General features: G+C 46.0%; 2 protein-coding genes across 2 annotated transcripts; both read left to right on the plus strand.

Moving 5' to 3' along the window:
• Positions 1–211: 211 nt before the first annotated feature.
• limd2 (LIM domain containing 2) lies at positions 212–9013 on the plus strand. Its single transcript, XM_068337649.1, has 4 exons — positions 212–441; positions 6175–6219; positions 6397–6536; positions 6625–9013. Exons 1-4 carry the CDS (start codon positions 223–225, stop codon positions 6779–6781), a joined length of 561 nt encoding a protein of 186 aa, XP_068193750.1. The 5' UTR covers positions 212–222; the 3' UTR covers positions 6782–9013.
• Positions 9014–10287: 1274 nt separating this feature from the next.
• On the plus strand, positions 10288–20687 carry map3k3 (mitogen-activated protein kinase kinase kinase 3). Its single transcript, XM_068336687.1, has 17 exons — positions 10288–10631; positions 12945–13012; positions 13465–13586; positions 14413–14453; positions 14816–14915; positions 15452–15562; positions 15656–15776; positions 16300–16433; positions 16531–16604; positions 16697–16764; positions 16880–16975; positions 17063–17224; positions 17297–17445; positions 18009–18140; positions 18223–18352; positions 18447–18624; positions 18928–20687. Exons 2-17 carry the CDS (start codon positions 13009–13011, stop codon positions 19154–19156), a joined length of 1851 nt encoding a protein of 616 aa, XP_068192788.1. The 5' UTR covers positions 10288–10631; positions 12945–13008; the 3' UTR covers positions 19157–20687.
• Positions 20688–21887: the final 1200 nt, after the last annotated feature.

Here is a 21887-nt window from a genome sequence, read left to right on the forward strand (position 1 = left end):
AACTTTACATTAAAGCCTTTACATCAAAGACATGCCTTACGGCGTAAACCGACTTTACTTTCACTGCTTGAACCACAAACAATACAACTCCTAGTTATGTCACCTTTAAACTACGTCAATGAATCTTAGCGAGGAGACATTCTTACGACAAAACGTCAACGACATCCTGGTTCCATTCGTAGCTGACATATTTCCGACTGCCCCTGAAGGCATCACAAACACATGGCGACCAATCGCGTGCGACGTCCTGCCGAAGAGAGAAAAAAAAACGTTCTCTTGAAAATAGAGACGAGAAGCGACGCGGAGAGGACAGATTCACCGGCAGCGAAGCCGACGTTCCGCAGACCGTCCAGCGAAGTGAATGAGCGAGAAAGCCTCTCCCTCCAGCCGCCGACTGAACCGCATTATCCGCCGGGGTGTTTGAGACCAGCAGCCCAGATGGTGAGTGCTTTCCTGCGGCTGTTAGCGCCGTGTGCGTCCGCAGCCTCCCCTCCCTCCGCGGCTCAGCCTCTTTTTGTCAGATGAGGTGAGGTGATGACGGCCGAATGTTTAGCCGGCATCCAGATGGAAGCATAAATATCAGGTGTAAACACGTTATTAATGAAGTTATTATAAATTATTAAAGATGTTTTGTGTATTCCTGAGGTTTAAATGCCGCCACTGTGTTTCCCAAAATGCTAGCCGTGCACTGTTTTAATGGGGGGAGCTAGCTTACCGGCTAATTACTATCATCCAACAAGGTGATATAAAGCCACTGATTTAAGAGTGACGTTTACACTAATATTATAGGTAAATTAAGATATTTTTAAAATAAATCATCTTAAAAATTACATCTTTTCTCTATATCAGTTTTTTTTCTTACATTAAATGTATTTATTAAATCATTTCTTTAATGCTAACAATAAGAAAAACTTCACCTGGGCTTTAAAGCTACTTGTTTCTGCATGTGTGTGTGTGTGTGTGTGTGTGTGTGTGTGTGTGTGTGTGTGTGTGTGTGTGTGTGTGTGTGTGTGTGTGTGTGTGTGTGTGTGTGTGTGTTAAATCCACGGATCTCCATTCTGGTATTCAAGGATGAGATCCCTCTAAACCGGGATGCTCATCCAGGATAAGATGTTTGCATAATTGAGTCTCCAAAACCCTGCTGTGCTCTAAATCAGGAATAGTTGGAATCCAGACTCATGGATTCACCTCCAGCTGCTGAGGGATACCAAAAAATTAAGTGATGAAGCTTTGAATTCATCATTAACTCTACCCAAAGTAAAAGAAAGCATGTTTTGGGGCTCGATTCAAATGTCTACCCTGTGTTTTTCCTGTTGAGCAGTTCACAAACTGCTCTGTGGTCCTGTTTAAAACCACATTCTACTCATCCAAGGAACCACATACCCGACAGTCTGTCATTACACCCTTGGCATATGGCGACGGGGCTTAAGTAAGTATATGGTCATTTTAATTTCCTGCCACCATCAGTCGGCTTTTGGACTGTAATTTCAGTCGACGGCATGGCTTTGACACCCCGCTCCGCCGGCTGGTTTGTGGTTTGATTCATTTCCAAAAAAAAGAGAACAAATAGTGCAGATTTAGACAAAGCTGCACCATATGCTCTTCTGTCAAACAATCACCATTACCAACAAAAAAAACCCTTCCCTGTCAGAAGTGCCATATGTTAGGAGAGTGTATTTTCCTTTTGTCAGATGTGCTGGAAGTAGGTCGCAGCAAAAATGGACGGACAAATAGTTTTAAGGGCTTGCATGCCTGTCCTGTTCTCATTCCCAGGTATTTATGGTTTTAACTGTTAGGACTTGCTTTGAAAATGAAAGAGAGTCGGACTTTGCCTTTGCACCCCTGCAAAAATCAGTCATGTGAAGAAGAGATCATTACTTTCCAGTCTTCAAACGAATGTCTTATTACCAACCTGACATGTAATTACAGCACCACATAAACCGTTCAGCTGTTAATCATTTAGTTTCCTTTTGAGGGGTATAAAAATCCGACTGAAAATTCTGCGTTGGAGGTTCGTCTGCTGATCGATCAATGATCAACCAGCGCAGCAACAAATTCGTGTCACACATGTCAGAAGCTGCTGAGTCGTTTTACAGCCGACAGGATGGTCAAGGTTTTTTTTTTACGATACTCTACCCGAACTTTTTTAGCTGACAGTTGTTTGAATCTTGTTTTAACAGCAGTGCCCTTGTGACTGTTGAATGTAGGTTATCTGGTTTGAAATGACTGCAGGCCAGACGTTTAGAATTTCTCACAGTATCATCAGTCAATAATGAACGTCCTCTGGGGTCCTTAGGGCTCTGAGGGAACAGTCTGCATTTAATCCTAGGAAATGAGACCTCACGGAGAAAAACATCTGCGAGATTCCTTCACCTTTGGAAGGGGATGGAATATTTGTTGAGCAGTGTTTTTGAAGATGGGACGGGACACGTTATCCCGAATTCCAGTCCCCGAGGAGGATCTGGTTGTGAAATGAGTCCTTGATAACATCTGATCGTTTGTAGCCCTCCAGGCTGTTCTTTTTCCACCAACAACGCACATGCGGTCGTGTTAACACAGGTCTTCAACGCATTCTTTTACAGGCAGGTTTTATGCTTTTCTACCTCACAGTAGTTTCTGAAAGGCCTCTCAGAAATGATCAGCGCATGTCTTTTATTTATTTTTTATTATTTTCACATTTTTAAAAGGCTGCAGACCATCTTCGAATCATTGAATGGCAAAGAAAAAATGAGGTTTCTGATGGTCTTGAAAGTTTTTAAATCATCTAAACCTATTGCTGGATTCATTCACGTTTAAAATAGCTGTACTTTCACCCTACTTATATAAATCCTTAAAAGGTTTAGACTGGATTTGAACAGCCTCCCCAGACAAGAAGTAAATAAAACAAATGCCAGTCTCTCAGCTGACTGGAGACACATTTGATGACCCGTGCTTCCACAAACAGAAAGTGTCAGTCTGCGTGCGGGAAGGTCCAAAACAGGAAGTGAGGTCGTTGCTGACCGGATGCTCTGCAGACAGGTGTGCTAAACCTGAACCTGTGTCATCACTCGGTCTTCAGTTTAAAGCTGACGGATGGGATGTTTCTGTTGCTTAAGGATCGGGTTCTTCACATTTAGTTCTGGTGTTTTCCACTCTGCTGTCTGAAATGTTTCTAAAAATATGGAATGTGAGAGTGGGAGCCTCGATTTGGATTAATGATAGCAGGCGTTTGTTAACATAACGCCTGCCTTCCCTTCTAGGGGCCTGTTGCAGGGAAACAAGCGCCGCGGCGTGAGTTCAGTGACGTTCTGGGTGACGCAGGACGAGGGCTGGGAGTTTTAAAAAAAACCCAACACATTCATATCGATAAAGATGATCGTTTTTTTTAGTCACTTTCCCTCCGTGGATGCTTTTTCTTCTTGGATATATCATAAATGATTCGACAATGACGATGTTCAATATCCGTCCAGCGGCGTCAGAAAGGAGGAAGACCTGATCGGTTCATCAAACAGCCATAAAACACCGCCACAGAGGAGAGGAAAAACCTCATCCTGTGGATCCATTAAATCCAACTCATTGGCTCCTCGCCAGAGGCTAGAAAGCTGATTGATGATCCATCTCAGGATGTACTCGTCCTCCTTCACTGGAGAGTCATGTGACATGCATGCATTCTGAAAACTTTGAATACTTCCTCCCTTCTGAACTCGAACTTTGCCCCCGTAACAATCTTGCAGAGCTGTTGTAAGAGCTCTAAACGGCTGTGATCTACATCAGCTGATCGCTCGTGTAAACACTGAGATTCAGACGAGAGGGGTCTGCTTTGTGGTTTAGACGCCCGTCTGGCGTCCGTAACGGCGAAACACTTACGACTGTTTTGAAGTTGCGTGCTTTCTAAATGACATCCTCAGATTCCCTGCATCTTTACAACTTTTCCTGATTGTGACAGGAAACGGACGCCCGTGGAGTTCGTTTATCTCCCCTCCCACGTGGGTGGTCCGTGGATCTTCAGTGTAGATGAGGATACACAAATAAAATAAAACTCGTCTTTGTTCTGCTCAGAACTAAAGAGGAATTCCAGTGTTTATTCTAAGCTAAACATCCCAGCTGTTGGCCGTGAATTCTTTGCATCTACGCCATCTTAAACAAACTCAAAGCGAGGAGGAGAACTCGCCGCTCTCTCGCCGAGCTTCCTGGCTTGATGCACAATGAAAACACAAACACACCCAACTATTCAAGCTCAGGTGTGATTTTAAAAAGGAGCAGCAGCATTTGACGGATTCTTACCCTGAGGTAAGACTTGATTCGGGCACTCATTGTTGGACTTTAAACAGACCAACGAGGGATTGTTTGCGCCCACTTCTTGAGACAAAACTCGGCTGACTCGCGCTGCTACTGACAGAGGAAGCCTGATGTGTCATAATAGCTTCCTGCCACACTGAAGCAGACGGGTAGCGATGGAGACTCATGTACATATAAGGGAAGAAAGATGGCAAAGAATTATCTGAAGTCTTCCAAGAATCCTGTGGAACACATGCCTACCCCTGATGCGCTAACTTGTCTTTACAAAACAAGGCAGGTCTGGGCCTTTGCGTGGATTTCTTGCCCTTTTTGGGCTACATTAGTTTCCTAATTTTGCACAAGAGAGACCCCGACCCTCTGAAGTAAACCATCTCTGACTATAAAGAGGTTTCACACATTCAAACATCAAGTTTTCTTTGAGACATATAATTTAGAAAAAGGTCAAATTCTTCTTAGATCATCAGGAAGCCGTCCAGCGTGCATCCTGCTAGATAACCGGCGGCTTGTGATCCGTCTGCTCGGCGGCAGGAACGTTTACTGAGCTCAAGACGGGCAGCTGTGATGCAAATGCATCTACAGGAAGTTGCCTGGTCTCGCTGTTAATGAGCCAATTGTTTCTAAAGCATCCGGTTCTCATCAACGCAGACAACACCCTAGTATTTCACTCAGACTGCTAGCTAGTTCTGCTTTGGTCTCTCCTACACACCTTGGTTGGATGCTGCGGTTCGTAAAAATAAAGAACTCGTAGAGAAACATGGGATATAGTGTTTGGCAGAGAGGTGGTATCTTTCTTGACCTTCTGGAGACACAACCAGAGCAAACATCACGGTCTCCTTTTATAGGTATTCTCGCCACGTACACCCAACAACCAATCAGCCCTCTCCAAAGACATGTTCACACGATGGACGTCGTTCCATCGCCGTAGGGTCGTCAGTCGCGGACGAGTCCAACAGTAACAGACCTGCCAAGCGTCTCCTTCTCTTTGCAGCTCTGGTTGAACCCCCATCCGACCCCCACCCCCACGTGTTCCTCCAGCCAAGTGGCCTTATATAATAGGGTTTTAGCAGAGTCTGCTTTGGACTTTCCCCCCCCTCCCAGCTAAACAGAGACTGCCCTTCTTCGTTGCACACTGGCTTGCTCAGGCCTCCAGTGTGACTGTTTCATCTCTCAGACAGCTTCAGGTTGTGGACGTTTGCAATACCCAAAAGAGCAGAGGGAGTCATTAACTAGTACTGCATCATTAACTAGCACTGCATCATTAACTAGTACCCCGTGACCTCCCCCAGGTGAAGAACATGCAGCTTTTTCCTCATTTCTTAACCTTTTGACAGCCTGAAGGGACGTTTTCTGGTTTCTCACATCATTATGAGCAAACTGTAATTACCTGACTAAAGCAGAGACACCCTCAGCATACAAGGAAATAACTGAAGGTGACACATCCGATTGTCGAACTGCTGAAATAAAGCATCACGACTACGCAGTGGAAGTTGGAGTGATTATAAATAAACTGTCAGAAAGAGATTTTATGTGTCTTGAGGTTTCTGGAAGACCGGTTCTAAGCTGTATTGCTATGTTGAGGGCAGCGTCCCACGGCTCGGCCCACATGACCAGACAGAAGGCACCTGATCCTCTCCCTGGGGTGCAAAGAGACAGATGGAGCACAAAGGAGGGGGGAGGTGGGGTTGGTAACAGAGATCACACTGACGATGTTAACGCCAGCAAAGGTACTGACGGCACAACGACACCTACATCAGCGCTTTGTTTTTGTTTTGTTTTTCAAATGTTCGTGTGAAGTTCAGATTCCCTTCCAGCGTTTGTTGTGTCCCTGGAGGGAATGACAAGAGAATCCACACGCAATAACGACATTTAAATGTTTGCTTTTGTTTCTGTGTGCAGGAAACCAGTAGCACCACAGATGAGAAACCTGTCCAGCGATCTAAGGTAAACACACATTGGTTTTTTTCCTTCCCTTCCTTCGTTTTCTCTGTTCATCCGCCTGCGTCACGATGACCGATTGTCCTTCCGTTGACGTCAGAGGAGTCTCTATCGACTTGCGATGCCTGGATCATAGCCTGCGTGCATCTGGCAGTAATAAAAATGAATATCTTTTGTGTTCAGTCCTTCAGTGTGAAGACCCAAACTGAAGTGTGCGCATCATGCGAGAAGGTGGTCTACCCCATGGAGAGATTGGTTGTCGCCGAGGACCAGATCTTCCATTCATCGTGCTTCTGCTGCAAGCACTGCAACACCAAACTCAGGTAACGTATCCACGCCCCCTCTTCACCGATTTCACCGGACCGACTCAAAACTGCAAACGAGGGTTTTCTCTCGTCCCTCTCTCTGCAGCCTTGGCAGCTTCGCAGCTCTCCAGGGTGAGTTCTACTGTAAACCCCACTTCAAGCAGCTGTTCAAGAGCAAAGGCAACTACGACGAAGGCTTCGGACGCAAACAGCACAAAGAGCTCTGGAACAAGGAGACAGAAAACACAACAAAGACTGCGTAATCGCGTCTACTTGCGCCCCGTCCTCCGATACGTCACCATGAACATGTGCCCCGCCAGCCGGGGCAGTGTGAAGTCACCTGTGTGCTCATTTGCTTTTTAAATCCCATTAGAACAGAAAGATGCACAAAGAGGGAGGACATGACTGGCCAATCATGATTACACATCCTATATTTTGGGATTTTGTTTTATTGCTGCCTATATTTCTTTATTTTCTTGTCGGGAATCGGTAGTTGATTGTGACCAAAAGCCTTCTCCGGTATTGGGAGTGTTATCAAGTCACTTTTATCATTTTTTAAAATTTATTATTTTATCATTTTTTAATTAATTTGCACCCTTAACTGTGTGCTCCGGCGAAATATCAGAGGGTTAAATGCGCGTTCACCTTTTTGCAGTAGAGCATACACTCAGGTCAATTTGCACCCTTTTTTTTTTTGTTTTAAAGTGCATAATTTCCTTTCATATTAACAAAACACAAATCAGAATAATATTCCTCAGTAATGTGACTTTGCTGTCAGATTGTCAGGTTTCATATATTTGAGGAACAAACAGGGTTCAGAGTACTGTAAAATAACACGTCAACCGCTCACCTCTGCTGTTTTCATTCGATGGATTTTAATCGTTTCATCGCCTCATCCTGCGGTTTCTCACCCATCACTTCAAGTCTTATCTTTGCATGTTGGGATGTCTGGGTGTTAATAGCCTTATGGTGTGACTGTATCAATCCTATGTGTTGTGAATGAAGCGCTGGAGTTTGCGTTAAGATCGGCGAGTCGAGGCGCTCTGAGCTTTCACCGTTTTGAATTTAATATCGGTTTGTGTTTTTGTATATTTGTATATAGAGCTGTCGTTTGTGGTTAGTGAACATTCCCCGCCACGTTGTAGTCTCGTCTCGCACGTCACCAACAGACAGGATGCTGACGATCACAGGGAATCCGAGGCCTTGCTCGTGAACATCCTCGCCCCGTGAAGAAGTCTGTCTTGCTGTATTTTATTCCACTCCATCATTTGGAGGTGAAGACTTCCACTCATCTCCTGTGTCACTAGATAAATATGTCTTAACAGCTGGACCTATTTCTTAGTATTAAACTCACGGGTTGGAGGAGGGTTTGCTCCTGCATGTTGCATGCTCACCTCATTGCGGAGCGCCCCCTAGTGGGGGAAAGCGTGAACGAGAGGTAAACTCAACGTAGCCTTTTTTCAAAGTTTGCAGTATGTTTGCTGCACTCCAGACACTTTTTTTTAATACGGTATTCCAACATCTAAAATAAATCCGACAAGGTTTTCGCCTTTGTATTTCATTCTACTACCAGAATGATTCCAAAGCCCTTCAGTGAACTCATTTTAGAAAACGTCTGCTTACTGCTGAGACTTGAATGACACTTGAATGTCACAAAGTAGCTTTTGTGACCGAAAGATTACTGTGAATTTGAACACCCTGTGCAGAACGGAGAGCTCAACTCAAACTGATGGACATCTGCTACTTTTACAAAAAAAAAATACAAGCCTTAGAAATAAATAACCGAACATTTAGTCCTTTTAAAATAAATGTCCTGATTATGCCTTTCCAAAAAACCTCCAGACTCTTAAACACATTTAATTCAACCAGCAGCCATTTACCCATTCAACTACATTTTTGATTATGTGTAAAGGTGTGTATTTTATGTTTTTCAGTCCACTGGATCAATGAGAATGCTTTAAAATCCAGATTAATGCATCTACAAACGCCGTCTGTTCGCAGTTTGCCAAGGTACAGCTACAGAATTTGTAAACTGAGATTGAACAGAGCAGACATGGTACATAATGCACTGGTGACAGGTGGCTGAGGTGAATGACCCCATTTTTAAGGTTTTAAATGTCACGCCTGTGAGTCATTTCATTTTTGTGCTTAACTTGACGTGGAGTTGCTTTCCAATGTTGTTGTCAGAGATGTTTTAAATGTACACATGGAAAATGTATCCTGTATTACAGACTTGACCTGCGGATTGAGGTGGCCTTACAGCTAAAGAACATGTGGACTGTGTGTGCAGTCTCTCTCTCCTCACCCCACCCCTCTATCTCGTTCTCTCCCCCCCTGTATTTCTTATTTGTGGTATGAAAGTAACATTTTAAAATGTAAGCGCCCCCTTTCTACGCCAATACACAAAATCATTTTGTGCATTTCTTGTTTTTATCATTTTTTACATGCTTTTTGGAGAAAAAAAATAAAAAGCTGGTGTCAATTTAATACTTTTTGTGTTTCTTTATTCGAAATATTGAATTTCCACGTAGATTTTTTTTTTTTAATGCACCTGCGTCTTTACCTTTTGGGTTATTTCACTTTACTCTCTTAGTACATATTTTAATGTGGAAATTATTTTGTAAGAGATTGAATACTTTAAAAAAAATAAACAAATCCAAAACATAAATATGTAATAAATAAATTCTTAAAAATCCCCGCAGGGAATTGTTTTGTAATTATTATTTTTACTACCTTTTTATAGCTGTATTTTTCCATTGACTTATATATTTGTAAAAATACATATGTAAAATACGTCAGTACTCACTAATTACGACTTCAAGCGGAAGTAATTTGCATTTAATAGCATAACATGTCCTCACAAAACTCCCGATTTTACTTTAGTTCCTGAACGCAGCATTAACCTGAACGACGTCACAGTTGCGCCGCCCCTCTAATAATATTGTGCGCGCTCCCGCTCGGAGACTTCGACCGAGTAGCAGCGCGTTCGCGCAGATGCTCGGCGCTAATTTAGTTTGGTAATCGGAAATCCCCTGGGAATAAATCCATGTTATCACGAATGTGAGGAGGACGGACGGTCTGGCAGGAGGAAAACCCGGCTGCCGCTCCGGAGCGCAGTTTCCTGGACTTATTGGAAGCATAAAATCGGGTTCCGGTTGGAGATATTTTTCTGTCAGGAAGTTTGACGCGTTCGGTTGGGAGGTTATTTCTTTTGCTTACTTTGTTTTGGGTTATTTTTTTTTGGGGGGGGGGGGAGTTGCGGACTAACAGGAGACAAGAAGGAAAGGATAATTTTGGAATTCTATTGGAATCTAATTGAAAAATCCTGCGTGAAGTGTTCATATGGATGCCTTTAACACGGACGAACTAAATGATGTTTGTATGCATATTTCAAATTTGCAGCTCGATGAATTAAATTAAGGGAATCCGGGTACCTCCGTTAGAGACGGTCGGACTCCAACCTTCGCAACGCGGGGAAGGAAAATCTGCAAACTTAGCAGGAAGAGAGGCAATCAGAATCACGGAAATCGGTGGGTCCTTTCCTCTGGTGAGCTGACACTCACTAATGGGTTTTACGCACACCGAGTCGGTATTGTTCCAGCCTGTTCGGTAGCTGCCCCCCCCCCCCCCGACCCCGACCCCAACCCCCCCCCCCATATAACCCGGTTATGGGATGCAGCTTCAACATCCAGCGTGACCTCTGTGAATATTTTGGAAATTCCAGTTTTCCAAAGACCCGACGCGGGGCTGAAGTTTACGCGTGGAGAGGTGTGATGTAGGATTTTCCACACAGCTGGCAGGTGTGTGTGTGTGTGTGTGTGTGTGTGTGTGTGTTTTTTGTTTTGTTTTTTTATAAACCTGGAAACTCGTTTTCGCGCGTGTTTTCGTTTTTTTTTGTTTTTTTTTTCCGTTTGAAGAAGAGCTTTTTCTCACCTGGCGGGGAGGGGGCTGGGTGGGTGTCAGCCCCGCTATGACGCCCCCACACTCACTCTCACACCCGGCGTGACTGAGGCCCCCGATGGATCTGAGCGACGTCATCTTCGTCTCGAGACACCTGTAAACAGGGTTTTGCTGCACGCGGGGAAAACCTGGACCGAGATCCCCCCGCGACAGGTGAGAGCTGCACACGTGACCATGTTGACAGGTAGCTGTGGGGGGTGGGAGCCAAATGTTGGTCTTCTGCTAGAAAAGGAATTTAAAGTGTATAATTCTGGAATTATTAATGTAAAAATTAAAGCAAAATTAGTTTTGTTTCACCTGTCGAGGAATTCACTCACCTGTTCAGGAGGAAAAAATGCTTCATCTAAACTTGACAGAAAGAAATAAAACCATTTTTGTGACTTTATCCACTTTTCTGACAATCTATAATTCTGGTTTTGGTCACTTTTATTCATATCACACGTAATCAAAGTTACATGGAGGCACTTTCCAAGAAGAGCTGGTCTAGCCCAACCCTTTATTCCCAACAATCCAGAACTTGGCGATCGCAGGAAAGAAAAATTACCCTTGAACAGGTAGAAACTTCAAGCAGGTCCAATACTCAATGTGGACCTAGCCTCTGCTTCTATATTTGGGGATGAGATAGATGGAGAGACAATTGATGGACTCTGTGAACTACCCATTCAATCACCTGACCGGGACCGGATAGAGATTTGAATCTCATTGCACGAAGTGTTGAAACACGACAAAGAACATTTGCGAATCCGGCCAAGGAAAGCACCGGCGATTTGTCGAGATTGCAATATTTAGATGTGGTGGGTTGCTGTGTGCTGAGAAACACATGTGCACCTGAAACAGGAGAGATGTGGTGCCAGGGGATTTTGCAGTGCAGAACCGAGTCCAGATGCAACTCGGGCCAAAGACGGAGTCAGAACCGAGGCTGGGAAAAACAGCCTCAGACTAAACACCTCTTACAGCAGACAGAGAGGAGAAAGGGGGAGTGAAATCCATGTAAATCCTGCTAGTCCTAGAAATGTGATACAAGGAAAATAAAGCGGGCACAGCTGACCGGACTGCTGAAACAGTCTCTTTCGCCGTTGAATTCCCAGCATTCCGCTATAGAAGTAATTAAAATCAGGAGAAGCAAGAGAGAGGGAAGTTAATCCCGACTAATAGAGTCCGTTGTTGCATTGACGAGCTCTGGAGGTGCACAGTGCCAGACTTCTCTCCAGATTCAGAATCATTACTCCTCTTTTTTTTTTCCAGCATGCTTTTGTAGACAGAGCGAAGATAAAAGAGTGGATTGCACAGCTCATAAACTCTGTGTTATTTAATACCGTATAAAATGGCATAAGCACACTGCTGGAAGGATCCAAGGACAAAAGTCTTTTGGCATCTACTCCGCTGGCAGGGGAACATGAAGGGGAACATGGTAACGCTCCACCAACCACAGACGGACATGCTCGGCATTCCTGTGGGTGATTATTACCCAGAAATCCGCGGATTCAATGAGTGGCCTCAGGTGCCAGCACTGCGTATTTCTTATTCGCCGCGTTTTCTTCTCAGACAGCCTTCTGAATATGCAAAACTATCCTCCGAAAGACCGTCTCAGACTTCTGTCTGACGCTGCTCAACCAGGGCTGTGGTATTTTTCTCTGTCCTGTTACTTTTGGCCGCCGTTTCTTTGTAGATTCAGGTTAGATTCAGGCTCACCACAGAACCGATACACCAATCGACCCGCTACAGAAAATACCTGATCATCCAATTATTGGGAATGTACCACTACCAACGCTTCCTAAGAAGACAAAGAAGCCAGATGTGGCGTATCCATATCTATTAGTCCCCATCATTCACATCACAGCTGGTTGTCTTATCAGCTTTTTAGCAACGCAACTTCAAGTTAATACCATCCCAAGACTTTCAAGCAGTGATGGATGCCAGTTTTAAAAGGGAAACCTCTCCGGTACCCAATCAAATTTGACCTCTCAGAAGAAGAAATGTCAGATCTCGGGGTAAAAACAGCTGATCTTTATCTGTTTCATGCTTTTCTACAGCTGTAAATAAAAGTCTGCGTTTATAGACCTCAATGTAGGAGCGCGTTTGTTTCTCCTTTGTTCAATTAGTGCAAATTCAATGGTTTATTGGTACAAATTGGGGGGAAATCCTCTCCATTGAAGGAAATGCCTCAGTTTATAATGCTGTTGACGCCTTTGACGGAATTCTGCTAGCCCTGCTGGCATCAACAATGGAGTGGCTGCAGCTTGTGTGCAATCAGAAGACTGGACCCGGTAGATGTTTAAAGTAAAGAGATCCTCGTAAAAACATCCTTCCCTTACGCGCTAGACCGACAAATATCCTTCACACGCTGGTCGTTTTATTGGCTGAGGTACTCGAGACCTTGTTGACCCGTCTGACTCCGGACACGCAAAGGCATTGGTTCTACCGCACCTGTTTCACAGGTACAAGTCTTGTTTTTGTCGTTTACAGACTGCGGGTGAGATAACACAACAGAGACGAGTTTCCGAAGACCACCTACGCCGGCATCACCGCCATGAGTAAGTCTTTTAAACTCAACGTCAAAGACGGTTGCCTCGCAGCGTGAAATAAAAGCAGACTCACACTCACGAGGACGAGGTCTCTACCCCCAGACACCGACGGGCGAGGGATCGCTTTTCAACACCGGGGAAACGGGGGTCTGGTTCTGTCTGCTGCCCCCAGGGGCCCTTGTGATGTCTGTCCAAGCTACACAAAGGGGAATATTTTCTCTTCGTGAGCTCGTCCTGCCAAGACGGAGCTTGCCCCGAGATCAAACGTGGGAATAGGCATATCGAAAACACGGCCGTCCTCCACCCCCCCACCCCACCCCCGTCACAGGATAGTCTCCATATGGCTGCAGTTAGAGACGACTGACTCAATGTCTGCGCGCTTTCACTCGTCTGTCACAATCAGACCATCCGTTTTCCCAGCCGGCATCCCAATCGAGTAATTTTTTTTTTGTCCTCTTCAGATGAGAGACAGGCTCTCCACTCCATCATGAAGGACCTGGTCGCCCTCCAGATGACGCGCCGCCAGCCAGCGTCGTCGTACGACAGCGGAAAACCCAAGACGCCGCCACAGGCCAACAGACAGGTGCGCCTTTTAAAGCCACGGGTTTCGGATTCGTGGCGGTCTGATCAATCGGTTTGGACGCGAGCCGCAGCCCAAACATCTCGTTCCCGCTTGTCGACACAGATCAGATTTGTTTCAGCGGCGAGATCCCAAAACGCAAAGCTCGGACAAATGTTTCCTGTCAAATCGGAGTCTGCCAAATTACCAGAACACGAACTGAAATAAGTTAAATAAATGAAAGTTTGACGCTCGTCTCTGCAGCTTTTCTGCTCTCAGCGTGAATGGCGCTGAGCCTAGCAACCGCCTCTTGACTACGGCTCTGTTGACCATAAAAATACAATTTTTGGACTTCACTATGAGAATAAAAATAAAATAGAATAAAGAAAACTTAATTTCACATCAGCCGTGCAGCTTTATTGTTTTTTCCTCCCCCCCTTATCCCCCCAGCCCACACAGTTAGCTCATTTAGCATAATGATAGATGGATTCCCAAGATAGCCACCCACCGCTGTGCCACTGCTGCATCTGAAATATATTATATCCAGTTATTTCCAACCTCTTCGCTTAAAATATATTCTAAGTGGTGTGGAAAAGGAGCTGGTGGCCCACCCACCCTCACTCTGCACCGCAGCCACAGAGATCACCCCCCAGGGGACGCAGCATCTCCATCATTTTCCTTCCTTTATTACTTATTCTGGACTTGGGTGAAAGTTTTTTTTAATTTCCCTCAACGACGTTGGAGCGGGGTGATTCGCGTGGACGTTTACGTTTATTATGATGCATTATTGTAATAGATGACCTCATCTGGTCCCTTTTCTGTTTCCTCCCCACCCCCCTCACCCCATCAGGATGACGTCAGGATAAAGTTTGAGTTCTCAGGCGAGAGGAGGTGAGTTGGACGTTTTACACGCACACATGTGACGTTTGAACACGTCTGGTCACGTGTTTTAGTTCATGAGAAAGGGGGGGGGGGGGTGCATCTCTGAGTCGAACGCAGCTCCGGCTCTTAATTCAGGACTGGTATGTGAGCTGGAGACTGGAAGGGGAAAGGACTGTGGTTAGCTCCTGGCTGCCAGCACCAACCTCAAATATGTAAGGTGCTCCTGGAGGAATCTGCGCTCGCTGAAAGGCAGCAGTTCGTCGGTTTAGTTTGCACATGTGCGGGTCAGAAGGAGCTTCCTTCGACGCTTGTAAAAAAGCGCTAATAGCCCGTCTTAATTCCTTATTTTATTTTATTTTTTTAACGCAAAGGATCCTGATGTTTGGACGACCGGTGCAGTTTGAGGAAGTTCATCAGAAAGTGAAGGCCATCTTCGGCCAGCAGCTGGACCTGCATTACATGAACAACGAGGTAACGTGTGCTGCCAACGTTTCCTCCGCGGTATCTGGATGGTTGGGGGTTTTTTTTGTTTTGTTTTTCCGTCGAGTGAAAATACGTCTGCACGCGTTGGCGACGTGTGTGTCCATACGTATGAACAGTAATCCCTCGCTTTATTCGCGCTTCAAGTCGTAAGGCTTCACCGCATCGCGGATTCTTAGTAGGTAGTCACGTGATACCGCACGCGCATTTTATTGGCTGACAGCATCCGCGTGTGCGCTGCGTTCCTCCTGCGACTTTTCTTTTTAATACAAAAGCGCTTTAAAGAGTGTGAGAAAAGGTAATACAGATGTTTTTAAATTGCAGTAAATAATAAAATAGTTTGTCGCTACATTGCGGAATTTTGTTTTTTGCTGGTGGTCCTGGCGCGCGTTAACCACGAGTGATTACGGCGATTTTATGATTGTTTGGGAAAAGAGAAAGGAGCGTTTAGTTCAGCGTCATTCTGATTTAGATGTATGCACGTGTCCTGTTTGTTTGTTTATTTGTTTGTGTTGTTTCCCCGGCAGCTGTCCATCCCGCTGCGCAGTCAGGACGAGCTGGACAAGGCCATCCAACTGCTGGACCGGAGCTCCAACATGAAGAGCATCAAGATGCTCCTGCTGTCCCAGGAGAAGAAAGTGAGACGGACGTCAACGCCGTTTCTCCTCCGGTTTGCCGACGCGACGTTCAATCACGTTCTCCTCTTCCCCCCCCCCCCTTCCTTCCTACAGGCCTCCTCCCCCTCCCACCACAGCCCCTGTAAGCAGGTGAGGATCAAGTCCTCTCAGTCCACCGGAGACGTCAGCACCGTGTTCCAGTCCTCCGAGCCCAGGGGGCGCCACCTGTCGACAGGTAACTTGACTCTAATCCTGATTCATGTGCAGAAACAAACTTCACACACTCCTTAAAAGGAAACACATATAAACAGGATTTATTCATTTATTTTTCTAAACCTTTTGTTATTTACTCCTATCTTGTGGCCACGCCCCTTCTTTTCACGACCTCAGTTAGCCTGGCCGCCGCTCTCCCTCTTTGAGCAATGGGCCCTCATCCTTTTCCTGTTCGCCATCGCTGGACGATGCCTGCTGGACGGCAGCCAATCAGATTACAGAGTGCTATTAGTGTGGCGGACCAGTGGCCTGGTTTATGATGAGCTTTTGTTTTTTGTTTTTTTTAATGCTTTCCCTGGAGCGGCGAGTTCAGATCTGGACGCCATAAATATCTAAATATTACAAGAGGCTCTCAGCCGTCAAAAAGCAACGAACAATTTGAGCCGATGTTGTTGTTGCTTTCTCAGAAGAAGAAGAAGAAGAAGAAACAAGTGACGCTGGAAAGTTGTTGTAAATTAAATTTGGTCTATCTAATCCGGTCCCAGGCTCTCAGAACACGGGGCGCAGCTCGCCGCCACCCGGCTACGTACCCGAACGGCAGCAGAGGATCGCTCGCCAAGGCTCCTACACCAGCATCAACAGCGAGGGGGAGTTCATCCCGGAGACCAGCGATCAGTGTGTGAGTCATCGCTTCAGCGTCGACACCTCCGAAGAGGAATCATGTGACGCGTTTAGCATCTCACATGACCTAGAAACAAATTTTCCATCTCCGACAGATGCTGGATCCGTGGAGCAGCGCAGAAAACTCCGTCTCTGGGAGCTGCCAATCTCTGGACAGCAACTCGGACAGGTGATTAGCTCCGCCCCATACCTGCAACTCATTTGAGATCATTTCCTGGTTCCTGCGACTCCGCCCACTGATGCTCCTTCCTCCCCTCGCAGCCCCTCGCTGAGGAAGTCCCGGATGCACCGAGCCAAGAGTTACCCCGATCATCGTCAGGAGGGCTCAGGTGAGGGCGAGCACACCTGAGGAAACACGATGAGAGAGGAAACCGCTTGGGAGCAACAGGAAGTGGAACATGAAGATAAATAAAGTCGTGTTGTCGTGGTTTTTTTCCAATCCAGACCGGGAGAATCACGTGTACGACCGGGTGGCGGGGAAAGGAGGCACCTACCCTCGCCGTTACCACGTCTCCCTGCACCACAAGGATCACAGCGAAGGTCGAACCTGCTTCCCCGTGTTTCTCTCACCACCCCCCCCTCGTCGTCACGCCGCCATTTTCACCTCCCTGTCCCGTTCTCTTTCAGGCCGGCGAACGTTTCCGCGGATCCGCCGCCCCCAGGGGAACCTCTTCACTCTGGTGCCGTCGCGCCGCTCGCTCAGCGGCAGCGAAGAGAGTCTGGGCAGCTGGCAGCTGGTGGACGTCCAGGGCAGACTCCGCCCCCAAGACCGCGCCGTCACGCATAAATGTGAGTGCATTTTTCACGCAATGCAGTTGTAAGGATGACTCTTCCGCCAGTTCATCAACGATTGGTTTCCAGCTCCCGGCGCGCCGATGACGTGGCGGCGGGGGAAGCTCCTCGGCCAGGGGGCGTTCGGGCGGGTCTACCTGTGTTACGACGTCGACACCGGGAGGGAACTGGCTGCCAAGCAAGTCCAGTTCGATCCCGAGAGTCCCGAGACCAGCAAGGTAAGACGTTCACACCCAGACTTCCTCTTTTCTGTTGCTGCCACTTCCTGTCAAAGATATTAATAGATTATTGGTGATCAGGGTGTTTTTTTTGTCTCCTCTGGTGGTAAAATAAAGAATGAACGACGTCTTTTCCTCCTCACTTCCTTCCAGCCACAACTTTTCAGACACATCGGACACCGAAGGAAAATAATCCGTCTGTGGGAAGCGGATTTATTTACTCAGACGTGTGTGGAAGAGGTTAAACCTCATTTAATGGCTTTTCCTGTCTCGTACAAAGAAAACAAGCACCTTCACTTCCTGTATCTCCCTCTCCCCGTCTCTCTCTCTCGCCGTTGTGACCTCGTCCTCTGAGGTAAACACAGGAACTCTTTTTGGGGAAGTGGCGACGTTCATTTTGCTCTCAGGTTTCGCTTTTGCCGGACTTCACATGCAACGGCGAATGGCGGCGTGTTGACGGCGCTCGGCGGCATTTCTTTTCTGGATTATGATGGAGAAGTGACGAAGATGAGGACTGTCATGTGTGATTCCTCCAAGTATTTTTTTTTTTTTTGTCTCTGCAGGAGGTCAGTGCTCTGGAGTGTGAAATCCAGTTGCTGAAAAATCTGCACCACGAGCGAATCGTTCAGTACTACGGCTGTCTGAGGGACCGCAACGACAAGACCCTCACCATTTTCATGGAGTACATGCCGGGGGTCAGTCCCAGCAGCTACAAGCCTAGGAATTGTTTTTTGAGTTGGGTGTTGTCTGCACAGGTGTAACGATCCTACTTTCCAGGGTTCGGTCAAAGACCAGCTGAAGGCTTACGGAGCGCTGACGGAAAACGTGACCCGGAAGTACACCAGGCAGATCCTGGAGGGCATGTCCTACCTGCACAGCAACATGATTGTGCACAGGGACATCAAAGGTACTCGAGATGCTGAAATTACAGAAAGTAGAGAATCGTCGCCGCTCTGAGGTAAAATTCCGACCCCCTGTGCCGTTTCGCCTCTGATCCATAGGCGCCAACATCCTGCGGGACTCCGCCGGCAACGTGAAGCTCGGAGATTTCGGTGCCAGCAAGCGTCTGCAGACCATCTGCATGTCTGGAACCGGGATCTGCTCGGTGACCGGCACCCCCTACTGGATGAGCCCGGAAGTGATCAGTGGGGAGGGTTACGGGAGGAAGGCCGACGTCTGGTGAGGCTTGACTTTTTCTTTTCCCAATCTGGCTTTCACAATCTGATTGGATGCTATCCTGGCCAGAATAGTGATCTGATTGGCTGAAAGCCACTCAGACAGGTTGTAACAGAGGTTGGTATGTTCTAATCCCAGGCTGGAGGGCTGGTACCTCTAGACGGGGTAGATTTGTGTGAACATTTGCACTCAAAACATTCTTTCAGTGTCAAGCAGCTGCGTTGTTTTAACCAGTGCTTGTTTCAGCTTGTTAGACGACTTAACTAAAGTAAAAACTTTTCTTTCTTTTTTTTTTTTTTTTTACAGGAGCCTCGGATGTACGGTTGTGGAGATGCTGACAGAAAAGCCCCCGTGGGCCGAATACGAGGCCATGGCGGCCATATTCAAAATCGCCACCCAGCCCACCAACCCTCTGCTGCCCTCCCACACGTCCGACCAGGCGCGGGAATTCATGAGTTGCATTTTCGTGGAGGCCAAACAAAGGCCGAGCGCCGAGGAGCTGCTCCGACATCCCTTCTCGCAGATTCTTTGCTGAAATTTCTTCCGGTTTCCGAACTTGAAACCACAGAAGTGCCTCAGAGGAATCTGTCGCCTCCAGCAGTGCTTCAAGAAGACGATGTCTTTTCTTATAAATTCCAATCGTAACAGTTTGACAACGGCAAAAAGAAAAAAAAACGCTGCCTAGAAAATCAACACCTTTAAATGCTTTTCCGGTCTTCTCCACCAGGGGGAGACAAAACCCAGATTTGTGGTGGGTTGATGAAGCCCTCCCATGTCGGTATCATGCAGGTCATACACCAGTTGTGTCTTCAAAAATTATCCTCTCCCGTGTTTACATTCTTCTGCCGGGCATGTATGATAATTTTTTTTTTTTACGGAAGTCGTCAAGCGTCGGGCACACAAACGTTTAGCAGAACAACTATTTTAAGCTACAGCAGGCCTATAGACAAGGAATATCCAGTGTTGAACAGGACTGTTTCTGTCTCGCTTCTGTCTCGCTCTGTAACTCATTCAAAAGCTATTTGTGACGCATGCTTAAGTCAGAGGTCGTGAGGTCACGCTGAGGTTCAACAGACAAGCAGCTGAGGAAGCGGCCCGATAGAATTGTACGAGAAGCACAAATCATCATCACAAGTATTTAGGATGAAGATGATGATAAGCTGGATCTGTGTCTTTAACCTCAGTCGTGTCTTACCTTCTTCCTCCTCTCGCTCTGCAGACGACATAACGCTAAGACCTCCGCATCCGTTAGCGTGTTAATGTGAAGTTTTGTTTTGTTTTTTCCTTTTTCTTGGTTTCGAGATGCAAACTAAAGATCTTCATCGTGTGGAGGCGATCTTCCTGTTCACGTCTGGCCCGAACATCCCTGTCATAGAGATAAATGTTTAAATCAGATGCACTTTTATGTCAATTAACGTTTTTTTCTCAAATCAGATTTTTTTTTTACTTCAAATGTGAAAATCGCCTCATTTTTTTTATTTATATCCCCACGTGTCCATTCCAATTAGATTTTATAAGCAAATGTATATGTATAAATATATTTTTTATATCTCGACTGTGTCAGATCCAATGATACTAGCAGGACTTTGTCGTTTAGAAGCAGCTGGTTTTGCAGAAATTAATGCATTTCGGGGATTTATAGTTGGAAAAAACGGGCGTAAAGTGAACCCGGGCTGATGGGGTGAACGGAACGAGTTTTCCGCTTGCATCATTTGACCTTTTGACCCATTGCAGCCGTCGTGAAAGAAAACGCTGCACAGCTGAGCTCCAAGACGACCAGAATCGGAACCGGTTTCCTTTTCGACCCGAACGACGAGTTTGTTTATCCCAGGGTTCAGAAATAAAACAAGCATTGGGTGGTTTTGTGGGTTTAGGGCTTTCTGCTGCTTTCAGGCCATCAGTCGGAGACGTTTTCCTCAAGGCAGCTAAAATCATAACGTTAATTTACAGAACCCTGTGATAAGCAAACGAATAAAACTAGATGTGTAGAGATCTATGTAAATATACGATGATGTATCTCGACAGGACTTGCAGTGCGAGGTCCGATATATCAAATTTATTTTACAGCCGGGGGGGGGGGGGGGGGGACGGTGTGTGTTCGATGACGGTGTGTATGCAGTGTGTATGCTGCGTATCTATGTCGTGGCTTTGCTCCAAAACAAATAAAGTGTTGGGGGGTTTTTTTAAATTTAAAAAACTGCTTCATGTCGTGAATCTCATCTCCTCACCCTTTCACTCTTTCTCTCATCCCGTGAGGAAAAGAAGGAGACGGGACGCAGGAAAGACGGACACGAGGTCTTTTTTTTTCTCGAGTTGGCGTGAGACAGAGATGTTTTATTCTTCACAGGATTACTGCCTTTTATGATTTGTTTTATCTTGTTTTTTTCCCCCCTGTCTCGTGACTGACAGGATGCAGAGAAAAACAACTTATCATATTAACGGTTTATTGAAAAGCAGAAACCAGTATTGTAGTTATTAATTCTCTGATGTTTCAGAAATAGAAACACCAGTTTTGAGTATTTTTATCCTGACTTCAACATGTGGCTGCTTCAAACATCAAGCAGAAATCTGAATTTCTGAAAACATTTCAGTGAATTTGATCCCCCCCCACTCCCACCCCAACCCCCTCTGCTGCAGTGCTGTTTGCTTCATCCGGGCCCCCTGAATTCTTGCTGACAGGCAGACTGGAGCCTGAAGCGTTCCTCTGCCTGCACCCCCCCTTTTGTGGCCGCCGCTCTGTTTTGGGCCCGGTGGTGCTGAGTCATAATCGGGACTGTCTGCCCCAGTTAAGCCCCCACCACCACCCCCACCAACACACACACACAAACACACATACAGATTGTAATCACTGGCTTTTTCCCATGAGGCTTTGCTGGTTCAGGATCACCGAAGCCTGCAGCTGTGTTGTGGTCGTGATGAAGCGTTTCAGAATTTAAAATTTTAATACAGGCAAACCTTGGTTTCCGCTGTTCGAATAGCGATTTGTTCGAATTCTAAATACATTTTTCCCATTACAAATAATGTAAATGGTCTTAAACTGTTCCAAGACGCTAGAAAACGGTAATTTCGTAATGTCATTTATATATCAAAATTGTATAGTAATGAAATATATCAAAGAAATGTAAAAGAAAGAAGCAAACGCGAGAAAGAGAAAGAAAAAACATCGACGTCATGTTTTCTCTCGACTTTTCTCGCCTTTTGGCGGTGAGAGAAAAAGGCGTTTGTTTCGCGTTCGACTTTCAAATTTTGTTCGGCTTCTAAGACAG

Source organism: Antennarius striatus, chromosome 16, assembly GCF_040054535.1.
Source record: "Antennarius striatus isolate MH-2024 chromosome 16, ASM4005453v1, whole genome shotgun sequence".
NCBI classification, from domain to species: domain Eukaryota; kingdom Metazoa; phylum Chordata; class Actinopteri; order Lophiiformes; family Antennariidae; genus Antennarius; species Antennarius striatus.